The sequence below is a fragment of the Agelaius phoeniceus genome, chromosome 23, assembly GCF_051311805.1.
Source record: "Agelaius phoeniceus isolate bAgePho1 chromosome 23, bAgePho1.hap1, whole genome shotgun sequence".
Classification (NCBI taxonomy): Eukaryota; Metazoa; Chordata; class Aves; order Passeriformes; family Icteridae; genus Agelaius; species Agelaius phoeniceus.
This window is the reverse complement of record NC_135287.1, coordinates 6,029,891-6,048,062: the sequence shown is the minus strand read 5'-3', so window position 1 is coordinate 6,048,062 and position 18,172 is coordinate 6,029,891. Positions and strand designations below refer to the sequence as shown.

The 18,172-nt window shown below is 49.9% G+C and overlaps 1 protein-coding gene across 1 annotated transcript in view; it reads right to left on the bottom strand.

Annotated features, from left to right (window-relative positions):
* The window catches only part of TRIM29 (tripartite motif containing 29), a 28,623-nt gene extending 10,661 nt beyond the window's left edge, over positions 1-17,962 (bottom strand). The window contains exons 1-5 of the mRNA XM_054647548.2: positions 17,117-17,962; positions 8,229-8,324; positions 6,848-7,081; positions 5,457-5,655; positions 449-532 (exon numbers count right to left, since the gene is read on the bottom strand). Coding sequence (XP_054503523.1) covers positions 449-532; positions 5,457-5,655; positions 6,848-7,081; positions 8,229-8,324; positions 17,117-17,962 — 1,459 coding nt within the window. The remainder of the gene's footprint in view (positions 1-448; positions 533-5,456; positions 5,656-6,847; positions 7,082-8,228; positions 8,325-17,116) is intronic.
* Between the last annotated feature and the right edge of the window lie 210 nt (positions 17,963-18,172).

The window sequence follows — 18,172 nt, the reverse complement described above, 5'->3', positions numbered from 1 at the left end:
AGCAAATCCCCAGGGCTCTTGCCAGAGCTCACAGAGGAGCTACAGACTCCTGATTTTTATTTTTTTTTGGACATATTCCTCACTTCTTCTGTCCTTTCCCTGTAAGGAAAAATTATGTTTGGTGGTGAAAGTAAAATCTTAATGCAGCATTCACTTGATAGCACAGAGAGATAAGCTTTGGGTGGAGAAAAACTCTGATTTTATCCTGGAAACTCATGTAAAAACTCCCCTATATTCACTCTTGGATAGAGTTCAGCCACTCCAGCTCTTCCCCATAAAACTGATCACCTTTTCTGCCTGCTTTGAGGCAAAAGCTCTGTAACTGGAGAGAAAACGTGCAGAAGGATGGATCTGAGATGTGGAAAAGAGCAAATTTTGGGCTGGATCGTGTGAAGTTCCTTTTGTGAGGTGGAAGGGAGCCTGCCCAGCTGTGGGATGCCATCCTTACCTTTGGGAGACAGGAACATGGAGAATCTCTTCAGGTTGTCAGGCTGGTTCCACTCGTAGTTGTTCATCATGAACCGGTGATCCCCTGGGGAGGGAGAGCAGGGCATGAATCACTGAATCACAGAGTTTATCACAGAATTAATCACAGAATCACAGTCACAGAGCCACAGAGTCACTGAATCACTGAATTTATCACAGAATTAATCACAGAATCATAGTCACAGAGCCACAGAGTCACTGAATCACTGAATCACTAAATCACAGAATTGCAGAATCACAGAGTCACAGAATTGCAGAATTGTAGAATCACAGAGTCACAGAGTCACAGAACTGCAGAATTGCAGAATCACAGAGTCACAGAATCACAGAGTCACAGAATTGCAGCATCACAGAGTCACAGAGTCACAGAATTGCAGAATTGCAGAATCACAGAATCACAGCATCACAGAGTCACAGAATTGCAGAATCACAGAGTCACAGAATCACAGAATTAATCACAGAATCCCAGAATGATGAGGTTGGAAGAGACCTCCAAGATCATCAAGCCCAACCTGTGCCCTCACACCTCACCCAGACCACAGCACCCAGTGCCAAGCTCAGTCTGTTTTTAAACACATTCAGAGATGGTGATTCCACCACCTCCCTGGGAAGAGCATTCCAGTGCTTTATTATTCTTTTGGTGAAAAATTTTTCCCCAATATCCAACCTATCCCTTCCCTGCCATAGCTGGAGCCTGTGTGCTCTGGTTTTGTCAGAGACCAACCCCACCTGTCTGCACCTCCCTTCAGGAAGGTGCAGAGAGCAATAAGGGCACCCCTGAGCCTCCTCTTCTCAGGCTGAACAGCCCCAGTTCCTCACAGGGTTTGTGTTCCCAGCCCCTCACCATCCCTGTGTTTGAGCATCTCAGCATCCTTCCCAAACTGAGGGCCCAGAACTGGACACAGCACTCCAGGTGTGGCCTCACCAGCTCCAAGCACAGGGGCAGAGTGACCTCCCTGCTCCTGCTGGCCACACCACTCCTGACCCAGGCCAGGGGCACAGTGACCTCCCTGTTCCTGCTGGCCACACCATTCCTGACCCAGACCAGGGGCACAGTGACCTCCCTGCTCCTGCTGGCCACACCACTCCTGACCCAGGCCAGGGGCACAGTGACCTCCCTGCTCCTGCTGGCCACAGCATTCCTGACCCAGGCCAGGGGCACAGTGACCTCCCTGCTCCTGCTGGCCACAGCATTCCTGACCCAGGCCAGGGGCACAGTGACCTCCCTGCTCCTGCTGGCCACGCCACTCCTGACCCAGGCCAGGAGCCCCCCTGGCCACCAGGGCACTCTGCTGGCTCATGCCCAGCTGCTCATCACCGGCACCCCCAGGTCCAGGCAGCACAGGGATGCACTTTGGGGCTCTTTAATCCCCCTGGGGCATCTTTGCCTGGCAGCTAAAGCAGTTCTGGAGCTGGCCAGGGTCTAAAATAAAAGGTTTCTTCAGAGGCAGAGCCCAGGTGAAGCATTTGACCTCACAGCAAACACAGAAACTTCTATTAAATCCATAGGGAGATCTGAGGGTTGAGGCATTTTCCTACCAAAATGCTGTTGTGTGGCATTTTAAAAATTACTCCCAAAGTTTGAGTTTGGCTCCTGTTGTGTGTTCAGCCTAGCACAGCCTGGCTGATGGAGAACTGCCACTCTTTAGAGCTCCAGAAATCACTCCTGGGAGGGTTCCACGGGTTGGCTTCTCCAGTTCTTATAGAGAGATGCTAAAGCTGAGCTTCAAACAGCTCTAAACTCTTGGGCAAGGGGGGCTGGTTCAGGTTTCATGGATCAGACTTACACCTACACAGCCCGGGTTTGGGTTTCTGGCACTGACTCACAGGAAATGAGGCTTTATCACCACACTTGCTGATAAAAACATTCTTTGGAGGCCTCTGCAAACCCATTGTTCTCTGCAAGGAAGTAAATTCAGTTTTCATGTTTAAATAGCTCCATTCTTTGATTCTCAAGTCACTGAACAAACTTTTCTTTTATTTCTCCCATTTCCTTTCAGTGCTATTTAAGCTCCCTGGTTATTTGTCTCCTCACCACACAGGTACCTGTTATGACAACTAAAAGGACATGGATTCCCTTTGGAGTCTGCTATTAAGCAGCTTTCATTCCATTAATATAATATTTCTTCCTGGGAAGTTTTGTTTTTTTTTACAGTGGAAGATCAAGCCAGCTGCAAATGAACCTGTTGCAGTGACTCAGGGGGAGTCTGAGTTAATAACTCCACAGTTCCTTAATGGATTTAATTCCCTGGCAGCCACTGGATGCAGAGTGCTGCCCTCTTTCATCTGTAACCGTGGCTTGGAGAAGGGAGAGCTCTGAAGCTCCTGGGACTCACCATAAATAACATTTCCCAGCTTTTCATTAGGGCAGAATCCAAGCTGAGTCCCTGGTAAAGCTCCTGGAAGCACCCAGGTTTCTGGCAGGAGTTTAAAAACTATTTTGGCACTTGGATTCCATGGATTTCACATAAAAACAAGGGCTTCTGGCATCTATAACATGGAGGGGACCCCAATTAAAATAATCAAGAAGTAATCAGGCTTTATCCTGAGCTACCCCAACTGAGGGGCTGCAGAACCTTGTTGGGTTTTAAAAATGCCCAAGGAAAATGCTCCAGGACCAGCAAAACCCAGCAGATGGAAATTCTGCACAGCTTCAGGCGAACAAAGAAAGAAAAATGCACAGGAGTGATTTTTGCATCTGTTTGTCATCTATTGATATTGAGGTCTTGTCAAATTTCTCAGTAATTCTGGAGCATGTGGAGTGTTGGGAATTCTAATAGGAATGTTGCAGTGATGGAAGATGAGAAATGTTCAATTTCTGGTGCTACTTTAAAGACAGGGAGAGCTTTAAAACCTGCATCTGGCTGTGCATCCTGAGCACTCTGGGATCCCTGACCTTCCTGAAAGGTTTGTCCAGAAGGATCTGGTCCATTCAATTCATGTCTGATGGAGAATGATGGCTCTGGGCAGTGTAATTATTAATACAGGAGGGGTCTCCAGTAAATACTGTGAATTTGAGAGAATTATCAGAGATCTTGCAGATCTGCAGCAGAGCTCCTCAGCTCCTGTGTTGCATGAGCTGTCCTTGAGGTTATTCCTGCACCTTTTGGCCTCCCACATCCTCCTGGAAGAGCAGGGTGCCACTTATCCTGAGTTCACCCACTGCTGCCCTGGTATTGGGCTTCCTCAGTGGCTGGGAGATTACATCCAGGTGAGATAAGCAGGTGAGGTAACCACTCATTGGCATCCCTGCTGTCCTGGACAAACATCCAGGTGAGATCACCACTCATTGGCATCCCTGCTGTCCCTGGACAACCATCCAGGTGAGATAACCAGGTGAGATCACCACTCATTGGCATCCCTGCTGTCCCTGGAGAACCATCCAGGTGAGATAACCAGGTGAGATCACCACTCATTGGCATCCCTGCTATCCCTGGACAACCATCTAGGTGAGATAACCAGTGATTTCCATCCCTGCTCTCCTGGATAACCATCCAGGTGAGATAACCACTCATCCCTGTTCTCCTGGACAACCATCCAGGTGTGATAACCAGGTGAGATCACCACTCATCCCAGTTCTGGACAACCATCCAGGTGAGATCATCACTCATCCCTGCTCTCCCTGGAGAACCATCCAGGTGTGATAACCACTCATCCCTGCTATCCCAGGATAACCATCCAGGTGAGATCACCACTCATCCCTGTTTTGCACAACCATCCAGGTGAAATAACCAGTGATTTCCATCCCTGCTCTCCTGGACAACCATCCAGGTGTGATAACCACTAATCCCTGTTCTGGACAACCATCCAGGTGAGATATAACCACCCATCCCTGCTATCCCAGGACAACCATCCAGGTGTGATAACCACTCATCCCTGCTCTCCTGGAGAACCATCCAGGTGAGATAACCACTAATCCCTGTTCTCCAGGACAACCATCCAGGTGAGATATAACCACCCATCCCTGCTCTCCTGGACAACCATCCAGGTGTGATAACCCCTCACTGCCATCCCTGCTGCCAGAGGTCATCCCCTGGGATTGGGCAACGTGCCCAGGGTTACAAAGGTCTGCAAGTGCAGCACAGCCCTGTTGTGGTGCCCTGTCCTGATCTCAGGTGTGAGCCTGATGCAAGACAAGTCCTTTATTCACAGCTAATTGTGAGGAAGTGGGTTATAAAGTTAAAAGATTGGTTTTGCTGATGTGGTGGTGGCTGTGACCTCTCTGCTCACCTCAAACACCACTGAAGTGAACACCCTGGGTCAGGGCAGGCAGGAAAGCTGTCCCAAGTGGAACAGGGAACATTATCAGAATCATTCCAGCTCAAGTTATAACTGAACACCCAAATGGAGCCATTTTTTACTTGGAAAATTACATTTTCAAATATTTCCTTCTCAGTGGCAGGTGCTTGCAGGGTATTTCAGTGCTGAAACCCCGCACTTGTAATGTTTGATGTCACACCAGCACCCTCCATGTGCTGAGCGTACAAATGGGGTTTCAAACCTGCCACCCCACATTTCACCTGTGTGAATTCACCCTTCACTGAGCAGCCTCAGCAGACCTCAGGAGTTTCCCCTCCTGGAAAATGTCCTGCTAAACTTCCAGGGCCTTGCTGGGGCCTGGCACAGGGCAGGAGGGAAGGGTGGCTGCTCTTGACTCCACACATTAAATCCTAAACATGAAACCCTAAAATGAACCAAAAATCAGGGAAGTGGGGCCAGTTTGGTGTCCTGTATGAGATACCCTAAACCCCTGGCAGTTCAGCTGATTCCACCCCACTCTGATATTCCAGAATTCACATTCTTCTAACTCTCATCTTCCAGAATTAATTCCAGCTACAGGAGTCGCTTCTCCCACTTCCCCCGCCCAGGTCTTTGCTTGCTTTCTTCCTCACCAGGAGTGCTCACCATCCTCACCACCCCTGAGCCTGCCCTCCAGGGAAGCAGGGAGGGGAATATTTGGGATGTTTTACCGTTCTCCATGTGGTTCCTCTCGATGAAGTTGCGGCCCAGGTCTGCCTTGCAGATCTTCTCCACGTGCCTCATGCAGACGTTGAGGAGATCATCCCTGAGCAGCCCCATGGATGGGCTCATGCTCTCCCCTTCCAGCAGCACGCTGTAGGTGGGGAGGGATGGAGGGGGCACATAATTCCTCATCAGAGCCCCAAATTCCTGCCAGAGAAAGGGATTGCATGAATGAGGAGCATAAAGGTGTGGAGGCTGAATCGGAGGGAGCTGGTTGGTGTTGGAATCCGAAAGCGGAAAGGTGTCACGGACATGTTTTATAAAATCCTTTCCTTAGGATTTTTTCCTCCTGAGAAGCTGAGAGGCCTCAGGAACAAAATGCAACCAATGGTTATCTGCTGCTGTGGAATGCAACAGGTGCATCTGGGATTGGTCTCGTGTGGTTGTTTCTAATTAATGGCCAATCACAGCCCAGCTGGCTTGGACTGTCTTGGTCAGTAACCAGCCTTTGTTATCATTCTTTCTTTTTCTATTCTTAGCCAGCCTTCTGAGGAAATCCTTTCTTCTATTATTTTAGTATAGTTTTAATATAATATATATCATAAAATAATAAATCAAGCCTTCTGAAACATGGAGTCAACGTTCTGGTCTCTCCCCTCACCCTGGGACCCCTGTGAACACGGTCACAGAAAGGAGAGCAGGGAAGGTGGGCAGGGAGGTGTTCTGTCCATGGTTTGCAGCCATCCATACAAACCAAAGGCATGTCCAGGTCCATTCCTCACCCACCAGAGCAGAGACAGCTCCAAATGTCCCCATGAATCCCTGCCCTGGATGGGAACTGGGGAAGGCTCACATTGGGGCACACAAGCCACAGAGTGTTTTGGACCTGATTAGCACAAGAGATCTGATAATCAGCATGCCTTGGCAAGAACAAGCAGAGCATTGAGGATGGAATCAAGACTGAGGGCTGAATCAAGACTGGCTGACAGGAAAAGAAGAATCAACTTCTGCAAGCAAGAGATGTTGCAGAGTGTAGAAGTTTGTTTATGTGATGATTAACACAATTATTGTAGTAAAAAAATTACTAGCCTAGAATAGTATATAAGCATGTGTAGTCCACAAAAATATTGGATTCTGATCATCACTCAGTCTCTCACCATTGCTGATAGTTCACACATGGATTGTCTTTGGGACAAATGCCATCCTCTCAAGGACAAAGGGAAGGGCAATGAGAGTATATAATAATATATAAGCATATGTAGGGCACAGGAAATTTGGATTCTGACCACCACTCAGTCTCTCACCATTGCTGACAGTTCACACATCTCACACTTGTTTGGGATTGTCTTTGGGACAAATCCTGTCCTCACAAGGGCAAAGGAAAGGGAAATGGGGTCACCTGCAGGAAGAGCACGGAGTCACTGATCTGGTGGATCTGCTCCCTGTTCTCCTTGTCCTCCCGCAGCAGCTTCGCCCTCTCCTCCAGCTCATCCACGATTTCCTTCACGTTCTCCGAGGCAATCTTCTCCCTCTGATCCAGGGCAGCCTTCACCTCATCCCTCTGCCTCTCCAGGTCACGGATCAGCTCCTTGAAGTGCTGGTCCACCGTGGCTTTCTCATTGGTGGTGTAATTCTGGGTGGGGAAGGGGCAGAGAGAGGAGGCAGCGGGAAAGAGGAGCAAGCAAATGTTAAAATTTCACTGAGTTCTTTGCTAACAGAGAAACACAGAGGGGGATAAATCCAAGGATTCAGCATTTAGAGTATGGAAACTCCAGCTAGGCAAGTCTCAGCTGCAGGAAAGTTGTGCCAAGAGAAGCAATACCTGTTCCTGCAATATTCACATGGATGCAATCCAAAAGGGCCACTGCCTTCCCAGCGGTAAGAGCACATCTCCCATTTCAATTCATGCACTCACAGGTGACATTTAAAAACACTCTGTCACCTTCTAAATCAGGGCTCTGGCTCCTGGATTATTTGAGAACCAAATTCCCACTATTTCAAAGGATGAAAGGTGCTGAAACTCTTTTTACAAGCCTGACCTCGAGGTGCCTCTGAAATATTCCTGAGAAGGACTGGGGATGTAACTATATTGAGAGTCAGAATTTCTGGGTCAGGTTTCCAATAATAATAATAATAATAGTAATAATAAAGCAGATGAAAAGCAGAGCTGGTGAGCCAATGTGCTTGCACCACATAAAAGGGAGAAGAATGGCTTTGCCTGTTAATATTATGCAAATTTTCTGGGGTGTCTCCAACTTGTGCTTTCACTGCTTTATTCAGTTAGGCTATAAATGAAAAAAATAATACCATGACTCTATTCCAACCCTTACCACAGTGCAAGAATTACAAAGGAGCCCTCTCTCAGCATGGAAATAAGCTGTTCCACCATAAATAAGATATTTGTGTGGGTAAATTCATCTGCTCCTGCTCTCTTATCTCAGTTTGGGCCACCCAGAACCCTCCTGCAGGTTATTTGTGGATTTTGTTCCTAAATCTGCCTGGCTACTGGTGATGGAAGGGCCATAAAGGACCTAAAAAAGGAGCCAGAGCAGGGAGGTGCCTTGGTTTTGCATCAGGGCTGCATCTCCCCGCAGGGAATGTCGCAAGATGACTTCAGTGGGAGTTGTTGTTTCCAAGATTTGGCTCGGAGTTTGGGCTGGGGATGAGATAAGGGCTGGGGAAGGGATGGAGTGGGGAAGGGATGGAGGGATGTGGGAGAGGAGGGGAGCAGGAACTGGGGTTTACAGGAGGGAGAGGGGAACTGGACCCCCCAGACGCACCTTGATGCGGTCCCTCTCCTTCTGCCACTTGTCCACCTCATCCTCCACCTCGATGATCTTCAGCTGCAGCTGCTCCTTCTGCAGAGACAGCTCTGTCTGTGGGGAGAGGAGAGGAGAGGGAGCCTGGTGAGCTGGGGCTGAGGGTGGCCCCTTCCACCAGCCCTGCTGTGTCACTCTTGCACCGAGAATGACACAGGGACAGGTGAGAGGCAGGACTGCAGAAAGAGCAAAGGTTTTATTCAAGAGAACTGCGTGGTTTTTATAGAGTGATATGATATATTCTATTTGATTGGCTACTTAACAAAAACACCTTCCTCACACACCGTCCTTGTGTGGAGACCAAGTAGAACACCACCACCTGCAGATTGTTTGTACTTAACCAGTTACACATCCTTACAACTCCCTGGAAGTTCTCACAAGCCACTGTGAGAAACCCTTGCCATTTCTCTGTCCCACAGCATCCTGTCCTAGGGTGAGTTGTGATGCTGTATCCCCATTCCTGTGTTCTGTTCATGCTGGATATCATGTTCTGTGCCTTCCACACTGGCTCTGCAGAGCAAATGTTTTGTTTTGGTTTTGCTCTCAGCCGCTCCCCCGTGGCTGGTGGGACACACAGACAGGGCAGTGCATGGTGCTGCTTTTGCTTTTTGCTTTGCTTTTTGCTTTGCTCTTGCTCCTGCTTTGCTCCTGCTTTGCTCTTGCTTTTTGCTCCTGCTCATTAGTTAGTTTAGCTAAGCAGCCCAAATTTTCCCTGGACTGTTTCTCCTTTCCCTTTTTTGGGCCTACTCGAACCTGCTCCAGGCTGGGGCCTGGCAAACACCCAGAGTTTGCACCTTGTGGCTGCAGCAGCTGCCCCAGCACAGGAGGGACTGAGAACAGAGCGACCACCCCCAGAGAGACTTTCTGAATCTGTCATCATTTCAGAGCAGTGACAGAGTGGTGTCACCTGGTATTGTTCATTTTGTGTGCTGGGGGGTGCTGTGCCTGTTAAATAAACAGGTTCTTTCCACTTCTCTCCGAGGAATCCTTCCCAAACTGGTTGGTGTGGGTTTGCTTTCTGGAGGAGCCCCCTTTTGGAGGTTTTTCTCCCAAATTTGCCCTAAACCAGGACACATCCACGCTGCTGTGCTGAGCAGAGCAGAGCAGCAGGGAGGTCCAGGCTGCAGAGGGCATCCCGTGCTGCCAGCGGGCACCGTCCCAGCAGATTCAGCTCCCTCAGCAAAGCAGCAGCACCCACCTCCCAGGCTGCCTTTAATCACATGGGAGTCATGAGCTGCAGGGGAAGGGAGCTGTTTCAAAATTCAGCTGTGTGTGCAGAGCAGGGCCCAGCCCAGGGTGTGCCTGTGCAGCAATAACAGTTTTCATGTAATTACGGAATGACGTTTGACGAGTGTTGCAACAAGAGGATGATGCCTCCGGCAGGAATTCTGTTTAGACAGGATTGTGGATTAATTTGCTCTGAATTGAGAGCTTTCATGTAGCGATGGAGCTGGGGAATGCTTGGAAAAAAAAAAAATTGAAAAGGGGGAAAAAAAAAAAAGGCCACAAAAGGAGGAGGGAAGAGGTGTAGTCAACCTGCTGGGCTGAGATCAGCAACTTCACTGGGATCATTTGCATTTTGTTGTGCAGTGGCTTCCCAGAGAAGCTCAGAGCTGAGACCTGCACAGGAGTTTGTGGCAGTGCAGACCATGCACGGTTTCCCTGGGTCATTTTTTCCCAGAGAGGCTCAGAGCTGAGACCTGCACAGGAATTTGTGGCAGTTCAGACCATGCACTGTTTCCCTGGGTCATTTTTTCCCAGAGAGGCTCAGAGCTGAGACCGGCACAGGAATTTGTGGCACTGTTTCCCTGGATCATTTTTTCCCTGGATCAGCCCTGGGCCTGGATGTTGGCAAAGTTTTGCCCCGTTAACTCCAGCAGTGCCTCCCTGGGTTGTTCCCATTCTCCATCCCTGCCCCACAGATCCTGCCCCAGCCTTTTTGGGGGCATTTCTGCATTTCATGTGTGTGCAGGTTGGCCTCAGCCATGGCTGGAGGCAACCTGGCTGTGGGACACCCAGCCCAGAGCTGTTGAGGAATTTCAGAGCTGGCAGAAATTCCGTGTTCTGTCACGTCAGGAGAGTCCTGAGAACCTGCTGGTCGTGTGGGATCTTCTGCAAAATCATTAAATTAACCCAAACCACTGAAATTCAGGCCAACAACTAGAGGCATGGATGGATAAATCCACTCTCACACTCCAGCTGTCCGTCCAAGAATGCAGTGGAACATGAAAATCTGGGTCTTTATTGATCAGAGTTTGAGGGTTTTCGGTTCTGCACTGGAAATGAAGAGCGGGGAAGAGGCTGTGAACCAGCCCAGACAGGAGCTCTTGTGCTGATGCCAGCCAAGTGTCTGAACAGCCTCTGGAGCTGGAATCCAGCACAGCTGCTCTGAGAGCCAACAACTGTTGGCCTTTCCAACTCAGAAAATCTCTGTTTGTGGAGGGACAATGGCTGGATGGTGGTTTTGTTGCCTTATAAAACGCAGGAAAAGTGGGCAGAAAAAAGGGAAGTGTGCTCAGAGGTGTCTCAGTGCCACAAAAGCTGCATCCTCACATTGTTTTTAGGAGTTAGGAGAGCACTAAATATTACCCACACACCCTCAGCAGTGGCCTGAAGGCTGCCATGGGCTGATTCTCACCCTCTGCAGGGGTTCAGGGCACACAGGGAAGGATTTTGTGGCACAGCTTCACCAGGGAGCCCACACTGGCTTCCAGATGAGAAAATCTGCCCTGCTACTCATGGAAACAACAAAGTCAGGAGTTTGATCCCATAATTTTCACATTTTCAAGACAGTGACTCAGAGGAATTCCTGCTGGTTTCCATTCCCACGTGCAGGGGGAGATGTCCTGTGCATGGAGACTCTGCACAGCAGGGAAATGCAATGAGATGAAAATGTTTGAGATCCGTTTATCCACTGCATTAACCAATGTGAGAAATTACACCCAAATTCCAGGGATTTCCTTGAGCCACAAAGCTGCATGCAAGTGGCATTGATTGCTTGTGAAGTTGTAAAAATCTCACCTCCAGAGCAATTATTTCCCTCCTCATCCCCAAAAATCAGGATATCCTTATAAGAATGGCAGTAAAATCCTACAGAGAAGGACTGAAAGGAATTTTTGGGGAAGAGCAGAACTTTCACAGCCAGGTAGACACTCCCAAACTCAAGGGATTTGCAGAGAAAATGACAGGAAAAAAAAAATAAATCAGGTGATGGCTGGAAGGTGGTGATAACAATATTATGCTTTTATGGTCCTTTTTAATTAAGATGGGTCTCCAAGGAATTTTGGGAACTATTATTTGTAAAAGTGCTCGTGACTCCCAGCAGTTCAAACACCCCCCCAGAAAGGTGGTGTGGGATGGAGCAGCCACTCAGGAGCAGAGGCACACAACAATTTGGAGCAGGTTTATGACTTGCAAATGGAAATTACAGAGATGGTCCCAATGGCCAGGATGCAAATCCCACACTCAGCCAGACCTGGCAAAGGGGAAACACCAGCACAGAGTGCAGCAGGGGCAGGGGAGGTGAAGGGAGGTGGGATTGTGGGGTGCTGCATGAAATTAAATAAATACTACGAAAAAACCACCCTAAATACAGGGGAAGATGTTAAAGAGAGGTGCAGGGAGAGTCTGGAATAGTGGAAGCACTGGTGGCATGGGCAGAAGGGCTCAGGAAGGGTTCTCTGGAGGTGGAGCACAACACCAAGGGGTCAGGAGGTGATTTCCTGATGGTTTTAAGACCTTTTTATGTCTGGGAGGTTGCTTTGGCAGCCCATGTATATCACAGATAAACAGTCACAGAATGGGGCCACAGGGGTTAGGGACAGGCAGCACCTCAGCTTCACTCCCCAAGAGAAAACTCCCATCTGTCTTCACGTTTCTCAGATTTTCCAGGGTCAGAAATCCTTGAGGGACCCTCTAGAACAAATCCATTGGAGGATTTGGGGTTCAGAAGATCCTAATGAGAGATAAAACAGCAACACCCCCATGGTGGGGGTCCCCCAGAGCAGAAATAACCAGAACAGTGTGGGGAAAAGCCAGGAAATCCAGATTTAGACAATTTTTTTGAGCACAGCAGGCTGAGAAACGAAGGCACTGAGAACCTTCACGCTCAGATTGGATCCCCTATTAAGGCCTCAGCTAATTAGGGCAGTTAAGAGGCTTCAGTGAAAGTTCAGAGTGTACATCCAAAGAGCTGAACCCAGCCCTGGTGCCGTGCAGGAGCTGCAGATGGGAGATTACAGAGCCCTGCACGATGATGCAAGCGCTTTGTGCAAGGAGGCAGCGGCAGCACAAGCAGCATCATGCCCTGAACACCCTGGGAACAGCCCTGTGTCCCCAGCCTGGGAGAGCTCTGCTAATTAACCAAGGGAAAGCTGCACAAGTGCTGCTCCAGCTCCTTGTCCCAGTGCAGGGCCAGGAAAAAGTCAGGGGGATGCTTGGGACATGATTCCTGCTGGGGGCATTTTCCCATCCCAGCTTCTGTTAATGAAACCCCTGAAAACTCTGCCAGCATCCCATAAAATGCCACTGGAAAAGCTGAGCCCTTGGAGAGAATTCCTTGCTTGCAAACCAGTGGATTTTGCCTGGATTCTGTCCTCAGTGTAGAGGAATAATGCACAATTCAGGCAAACAGACAAATTTACTCCGATTTCCAGCTGGGAAGATTGTCCTTCCTGCAGGAAGCTCTGGGGACAGAACATCTGTGTTGAGCTGTGTCCACAGAGCAGCCACAGCTGGTGCAGGTAAAACCCCACAGCCACACTGAAGCACTGAGAAAGGCCCCCAAGCCCTTCCAAGGGTTAATTTTGTTTGCTCTCTGCTCAGTGACAGTGATGCAGGGATGGGAACCCCTCTGGATCCATCATCTCTGGGTGCACAACTGCATTTTCCCATCCCGGTTTCTGTTAAGGGCTGAAACCCCTGAAAACTCTGCCAGCATCCCACAAAACGCCACTGGAAAAGCTGAGTCTGCACAGCTTGGAGAGAATTCCTTGCTTGCAAACCAGTGGATTTTGCCTGGATTCTGTCCTCAGTGTAGAGGATTAATGCAGAATTCAGGCAAACAGACAAATTTATTTTGAGCTGTGTCCACAGAGCAGCCACAGCTGGTGCAGGTAAAACCCCACAGCCACACTGAAGCACTGAGAAAGGCACCCAAGCCCTTCCAAGGGTTAATTTTGTTTGCTCTCTGCTCAGTGACAGTGATGCAGGGATGGAGCCACTCTGGATCCATCTCTGTGGATGGCTTTCTTCAAAGCCTGGCTCAGCCTTTGTAAAAACCTCCCCTTTTCAAGGCAGCTCTGTGGGAAGGAGGAACACCCAGCTCCCCTTCCTGTACCCACAGCGAACTTTGCTTTAAAAGATAAAGAATTAGAGCAAAAAAACAACCAGACCAAAGTGCTTTTCAGCAGAGCTGACCTGGCATGCTGAGCACCAGGGCTGCTGCTGGAAGGCAGTGCCAGGGTATTTCCAGCTCTGGGACTGGCAGGCAGAGGTGAAGTTGTCTCCTTTGGAGAGCAGCCCTGTAGAACAGGTTTGGGATGAAGGATCCCCTTTCAGAATGAAGGATGCTGGCTCCAAGGGGGGGCTCTGCTGATAAATCAGGGTTTTATTGGCCTGTGCACGCTGCTGTGGAGCATTCTCACTTTCCAGGTGTGAGTTGTTATTCCCCAGCCTCACAGAGCTTTTTCCTGGCTGGTTTTTTGCACTGGTTCTGGTGCAAACTGCTACTTTTCCTTTAAACCTGCAGCAGGAAATGAATGCAAAGTGGATCTGGGGAGAGCATTAAAGGTTTGCTGGGTAAAATAGGCAAATAGCACTGGGTGGGAAGTCAGGACAAGTGTCTGAGTCCCTGTGCCTTTCTCTCACTTGTGTCTGCTCAGCAGGAACAGGGGGTGAGTGACTCTCACCCCAGGCTCCTGAAAAGTGGAAGATGCTGCTGTGTTCTCTGTCTGGGACAGAGATATCAGCCTGTGCACTGCCCTAACTATAGGTGTCTGTGTTCTGGCTTGTTTGCATTCCTCTGCTCTGTCTGCTCCCTGAGACAAGCAGCGTTTCCTAATTCCTTTCCCAGCTCTGAAGCACAGCCCCTCTCCTCCCTGCAGGCCCACAGCAAAGCCAGGCTGAAATCTGCATTAATTCTGCAGACCTGGGGGGCAGATGCACCTGAACCAAGCTTATTCTGTGACACTTCTGTGCCACCAAGTCACTGAGCTCCCAGGCTGGCAGCGCAGCAAAACAAAATCCAGATCTGGAGCCCTCTCCAGTTCTGGAGCCACAGATGAGGAAATCCTTGCAGATAAATCCTGGACGTCCAGCAGGGTGTGAAAGGCTCTGTCAGGACACAGCTTTGTTCTGGTCACCATTCCAGTGGCACAAGATTTGGAGGTTTTAAAGTGAAAAGCCCTGTCAGGACACAGCTTTGTTCCAGTGGCAGGATGGATCTGGGGGTTTTAAAGCTCCTCTGGAGCTGCTGGGATGCCAAGCTGGGAGCACAGGGCAGGGACAGGGGTGACCTGGTGTGAGGTTGTGACTTCTCCCTCCCAAAAGGGCAGCAGCACCAGGCACCCTCCCAGTTTGTGGTCACAAATTCCAGCCGGGCTGACTCGATAAGGAGAGGTGTTACACACCAGGGGCTTGGAAATATTCATTGCTCTTTGTGTCTCCTGCTGAGGCTCCACCTCTGGTGAATAAATCAGAGGTGGGAACAAACATTTGCAGGCAACAGCTTTGCTGCTAATTGTTTTTGTCTGAGTGAATGCTCTCTCGAGTTGCAACACGATCAGGCTCTGTCAGGAGAAACACAGGGGCATGATTCATGTTGATAAATCCTAAATCCTCTAGGCTGAGTAGCAGCAGAGCTAAAGGTGTTACAAGGACTCAGAGACAGGAATCAAACAGCATTTAAATCCCAATCTCTGCTCATCCATGGCTGTGCCTTTAAAATCAAGGTGCTGGAGGTGTCTCCAGCCACAGGAGGAAGGATCTGAGCAGCTTTGCTTCCTCAGGAAGCAGCTGCTCCCTTCATTCCAGGCAGGAATTGGACACCTTGGCAGACACCAGGCCCAGCTTTATGTCAGGGCTGACATCAAAACCACGAGCACAGGCAATTATGGAACAAACAGCAGGCTGGCAAGCCCTGCAGGAATTTGGGAAAGGCTGTCTGAGACGGGGAAAAGGCTTTGTCTGGTTTCAGCAGGGCTGCCAGCTGGAGGTGACATGGCAAGAAAAGACCAGAGGAGCCAGAGATAAGCTCTGCACAAGATGCTCTTTCAGCCTGATGAGGTGAATCTTCCCAGCTCATTGGAAAGAGTAAAATTGTTCTTCCCATTAAGGGAACTCGAGGATTTCTCACAGTGTCTGCCTGGTCACCACACCCAGCACTGGTTTGGGGTTTAGGAGATCTTAGTGCCCTTCCAGGTTCTGCCCGTGTGACTCCAGGCACCTTGTTTTATATAATTAATATTTTACAGGTCTCTTTATTGCTATCTCCCCTGTCCTGTCTGCTTAGAAAGTTTCTCCCTTTTACCACGGGGATGTGCAGCAACAAATGTGGTGAGACCTTGAATTTTGCTAGAACAAGTGAAATCCTCCTCATCCACCCAGAAAGCAAACAACAGGAGGCTTTGAGCAAACAAAGGTGAAAGACATTTCATTAGTGAAATCTCCCTGGATGTCCATCCTCTGAACCTGCTGTAGTAACACTTCAGGGGAAATGATCAGGTTTTGTGCTTGCACCAGGGTTTTGGTTTTTTTCCATCTAAACTTCAAAAGATTTTTTTCCATAGGTGTGGCTCAACAGAAAAGAAAAAAAAAAAACAAAAAAACAAAAACCAAAACCTAATGTCACTCTCAGGAGCTGAGATAGCAATTTTCAATAGTCATTAGCACCCATGAGAAACTTTAGCAGGCACTGATTTGACAATCTGTATTCTGGAGGTGCTGACCCTGAGCAGTGCCCACCTTTCTGTGGGCAACACCACACAACCACTGCCAAAACTCAAGAATATTTTTAAAAACTTGGCATTTAGGGCTTTTATTCAGCCTCTGCTGGAAGCCAGGTGTGCTGGCAGCCAGGTTCTCCATCCCTAAATGCAGCCTGCAGCCCAATTCTAGCATTGTGCTGCTGCAGCCAGGATCGGGAGAGCACCCATCCCATGGAAACAGCAGCCAGGAAATCTCAGTGTCCACTGAACACTGCCCACCAAGGGCCAGGAAATATCAGTGTCCACTGAACACTGCCCACCAAGGGCCAGGAAATATCAGTGTCCACTGAACACTGCCCACCAGCAGCCAGGAAATATCAGTGTCCACTGAACACTGCCCACCAAGGGCCAGGAAATATCAGTGTCCACTGAACACTGCCTACCAAGGGCCAGGAAATATCAGTGTCCACTGAACACTGCCCACCAAGGGCCAGGAAATATCAGTGTCCACTGAACACTGCCTACCAAGGGCCAGGAAATATCAGTGTCCACTGAACACTGCCCACCAAGGGCCAGGAAATATCAGTGTCCACTGAACACTGCCCACCAAGGGCCAGGAAATATCAGTGTCCACTGAACACTGCCCACCAGCAGCCAGGAAATATCAGTGTCCACTGAACACTGCCTACCAAGGGCCAGGAAATATCAGTGTCCACTGAACACTGCCCACCAGCAGCCAGGAAATATCAGTGTCCACTGAACACTGCCCACCAGGACCCCTGCATCCAGGATTCCACCCCAAAAATGACCTGAGCAGGGGAGCAAAGGCTGTGCTGTGACATCTGCCGGCTGCTGGGAGCCTAAGGAATGAAAGGAGGAATGACAGGAGGAATGAAAGGAGGAATGAAAGGAGGATAAAATTACCTCTTTGCCTGCCTTCTCGATCTCCACTGTCACCGTGCTGTGGTTCTTGTGCTCCTGGAACATGCAGAGGTAGCAGATGCACATCTGGTCTGTCTGGCAGAACAGCTCCATGGTCTTGCCATGCACGGGGCACTTTCTGGCTTCGAAGTCCCTGATGGGGTCCAGCAGCTGGTGGTCCCGGAACGCCGCTCCCTCCAGGTGGGGCTTGAGGTGCAGCTCGCAGAAGGAGGCCTGGCACACCAGGCAGGACTTGACAGCCTTCTGCTTGTTGTCGATGCAGGAGTCGCAGAGAACGTCCTCCAGCTTCACGCGGGGCCGCGAGCCCGCCGCACGCTCGGCCTTGTTGAAGGGTCTCCTCAGGTCCCCCGTCTCCACCAGGGGCAGGGAGGATTTCTTCAGGTCCCCCGCAGAGAACAGGGACTTCCTCCCTTCCCCGTCAGCGGGCAGGAAGCTCTTTTTGGAATCCAAGGAGAACAGGGACTTCCTGAGGTCGCCCTTCTCCGGGAAGTTGAGGCCTGGTCTCCTCATGTCTCCGATCTGGCCGCTGTTGAACTGCATCTTCTTGGAGTCGGCCGAGTCCATGCTGAAGTAGGTTGACCTCTTCTCGTCGGATGACTCCACAAACTGAATGATGGGCCTCTTCCAGTCACTCCCAGAGAAGAGGGAGCTCTTGATCTGCCCTGTCTCCAACGCAGCACCGCCCGTGCCTTTTATAGCTTCTTTCTCACCTCCGCCAGGGCTCGTGGCCTTCTTGGCTTCCTCTTCTTTTTTGGGGGTACTCGGGCTCTTCACGTCCTCAGGCTTGCTGGCGGTGCCGTTTGTCCTGGCTGCACTCCCCGTTTCCATGGCCTAAACAGGGGTTTTTAGGGGTTTCTCTGCTCGCTCTCTGCTCCAGCTCCTGTCTCTCAGCCCCCTCCAAGGCAGGCAGGCTCTGCCTGGTGCTGCTCCCAGCCAGGAATGGCTCTGGAATGCTGAATTCAGGGAACCTTCCTGCCCCAGTGACGCAGCCCGAGCTCCCGAGGAGGAGCAGCGCGCCCAGATCGCGCCCAGGTGGAT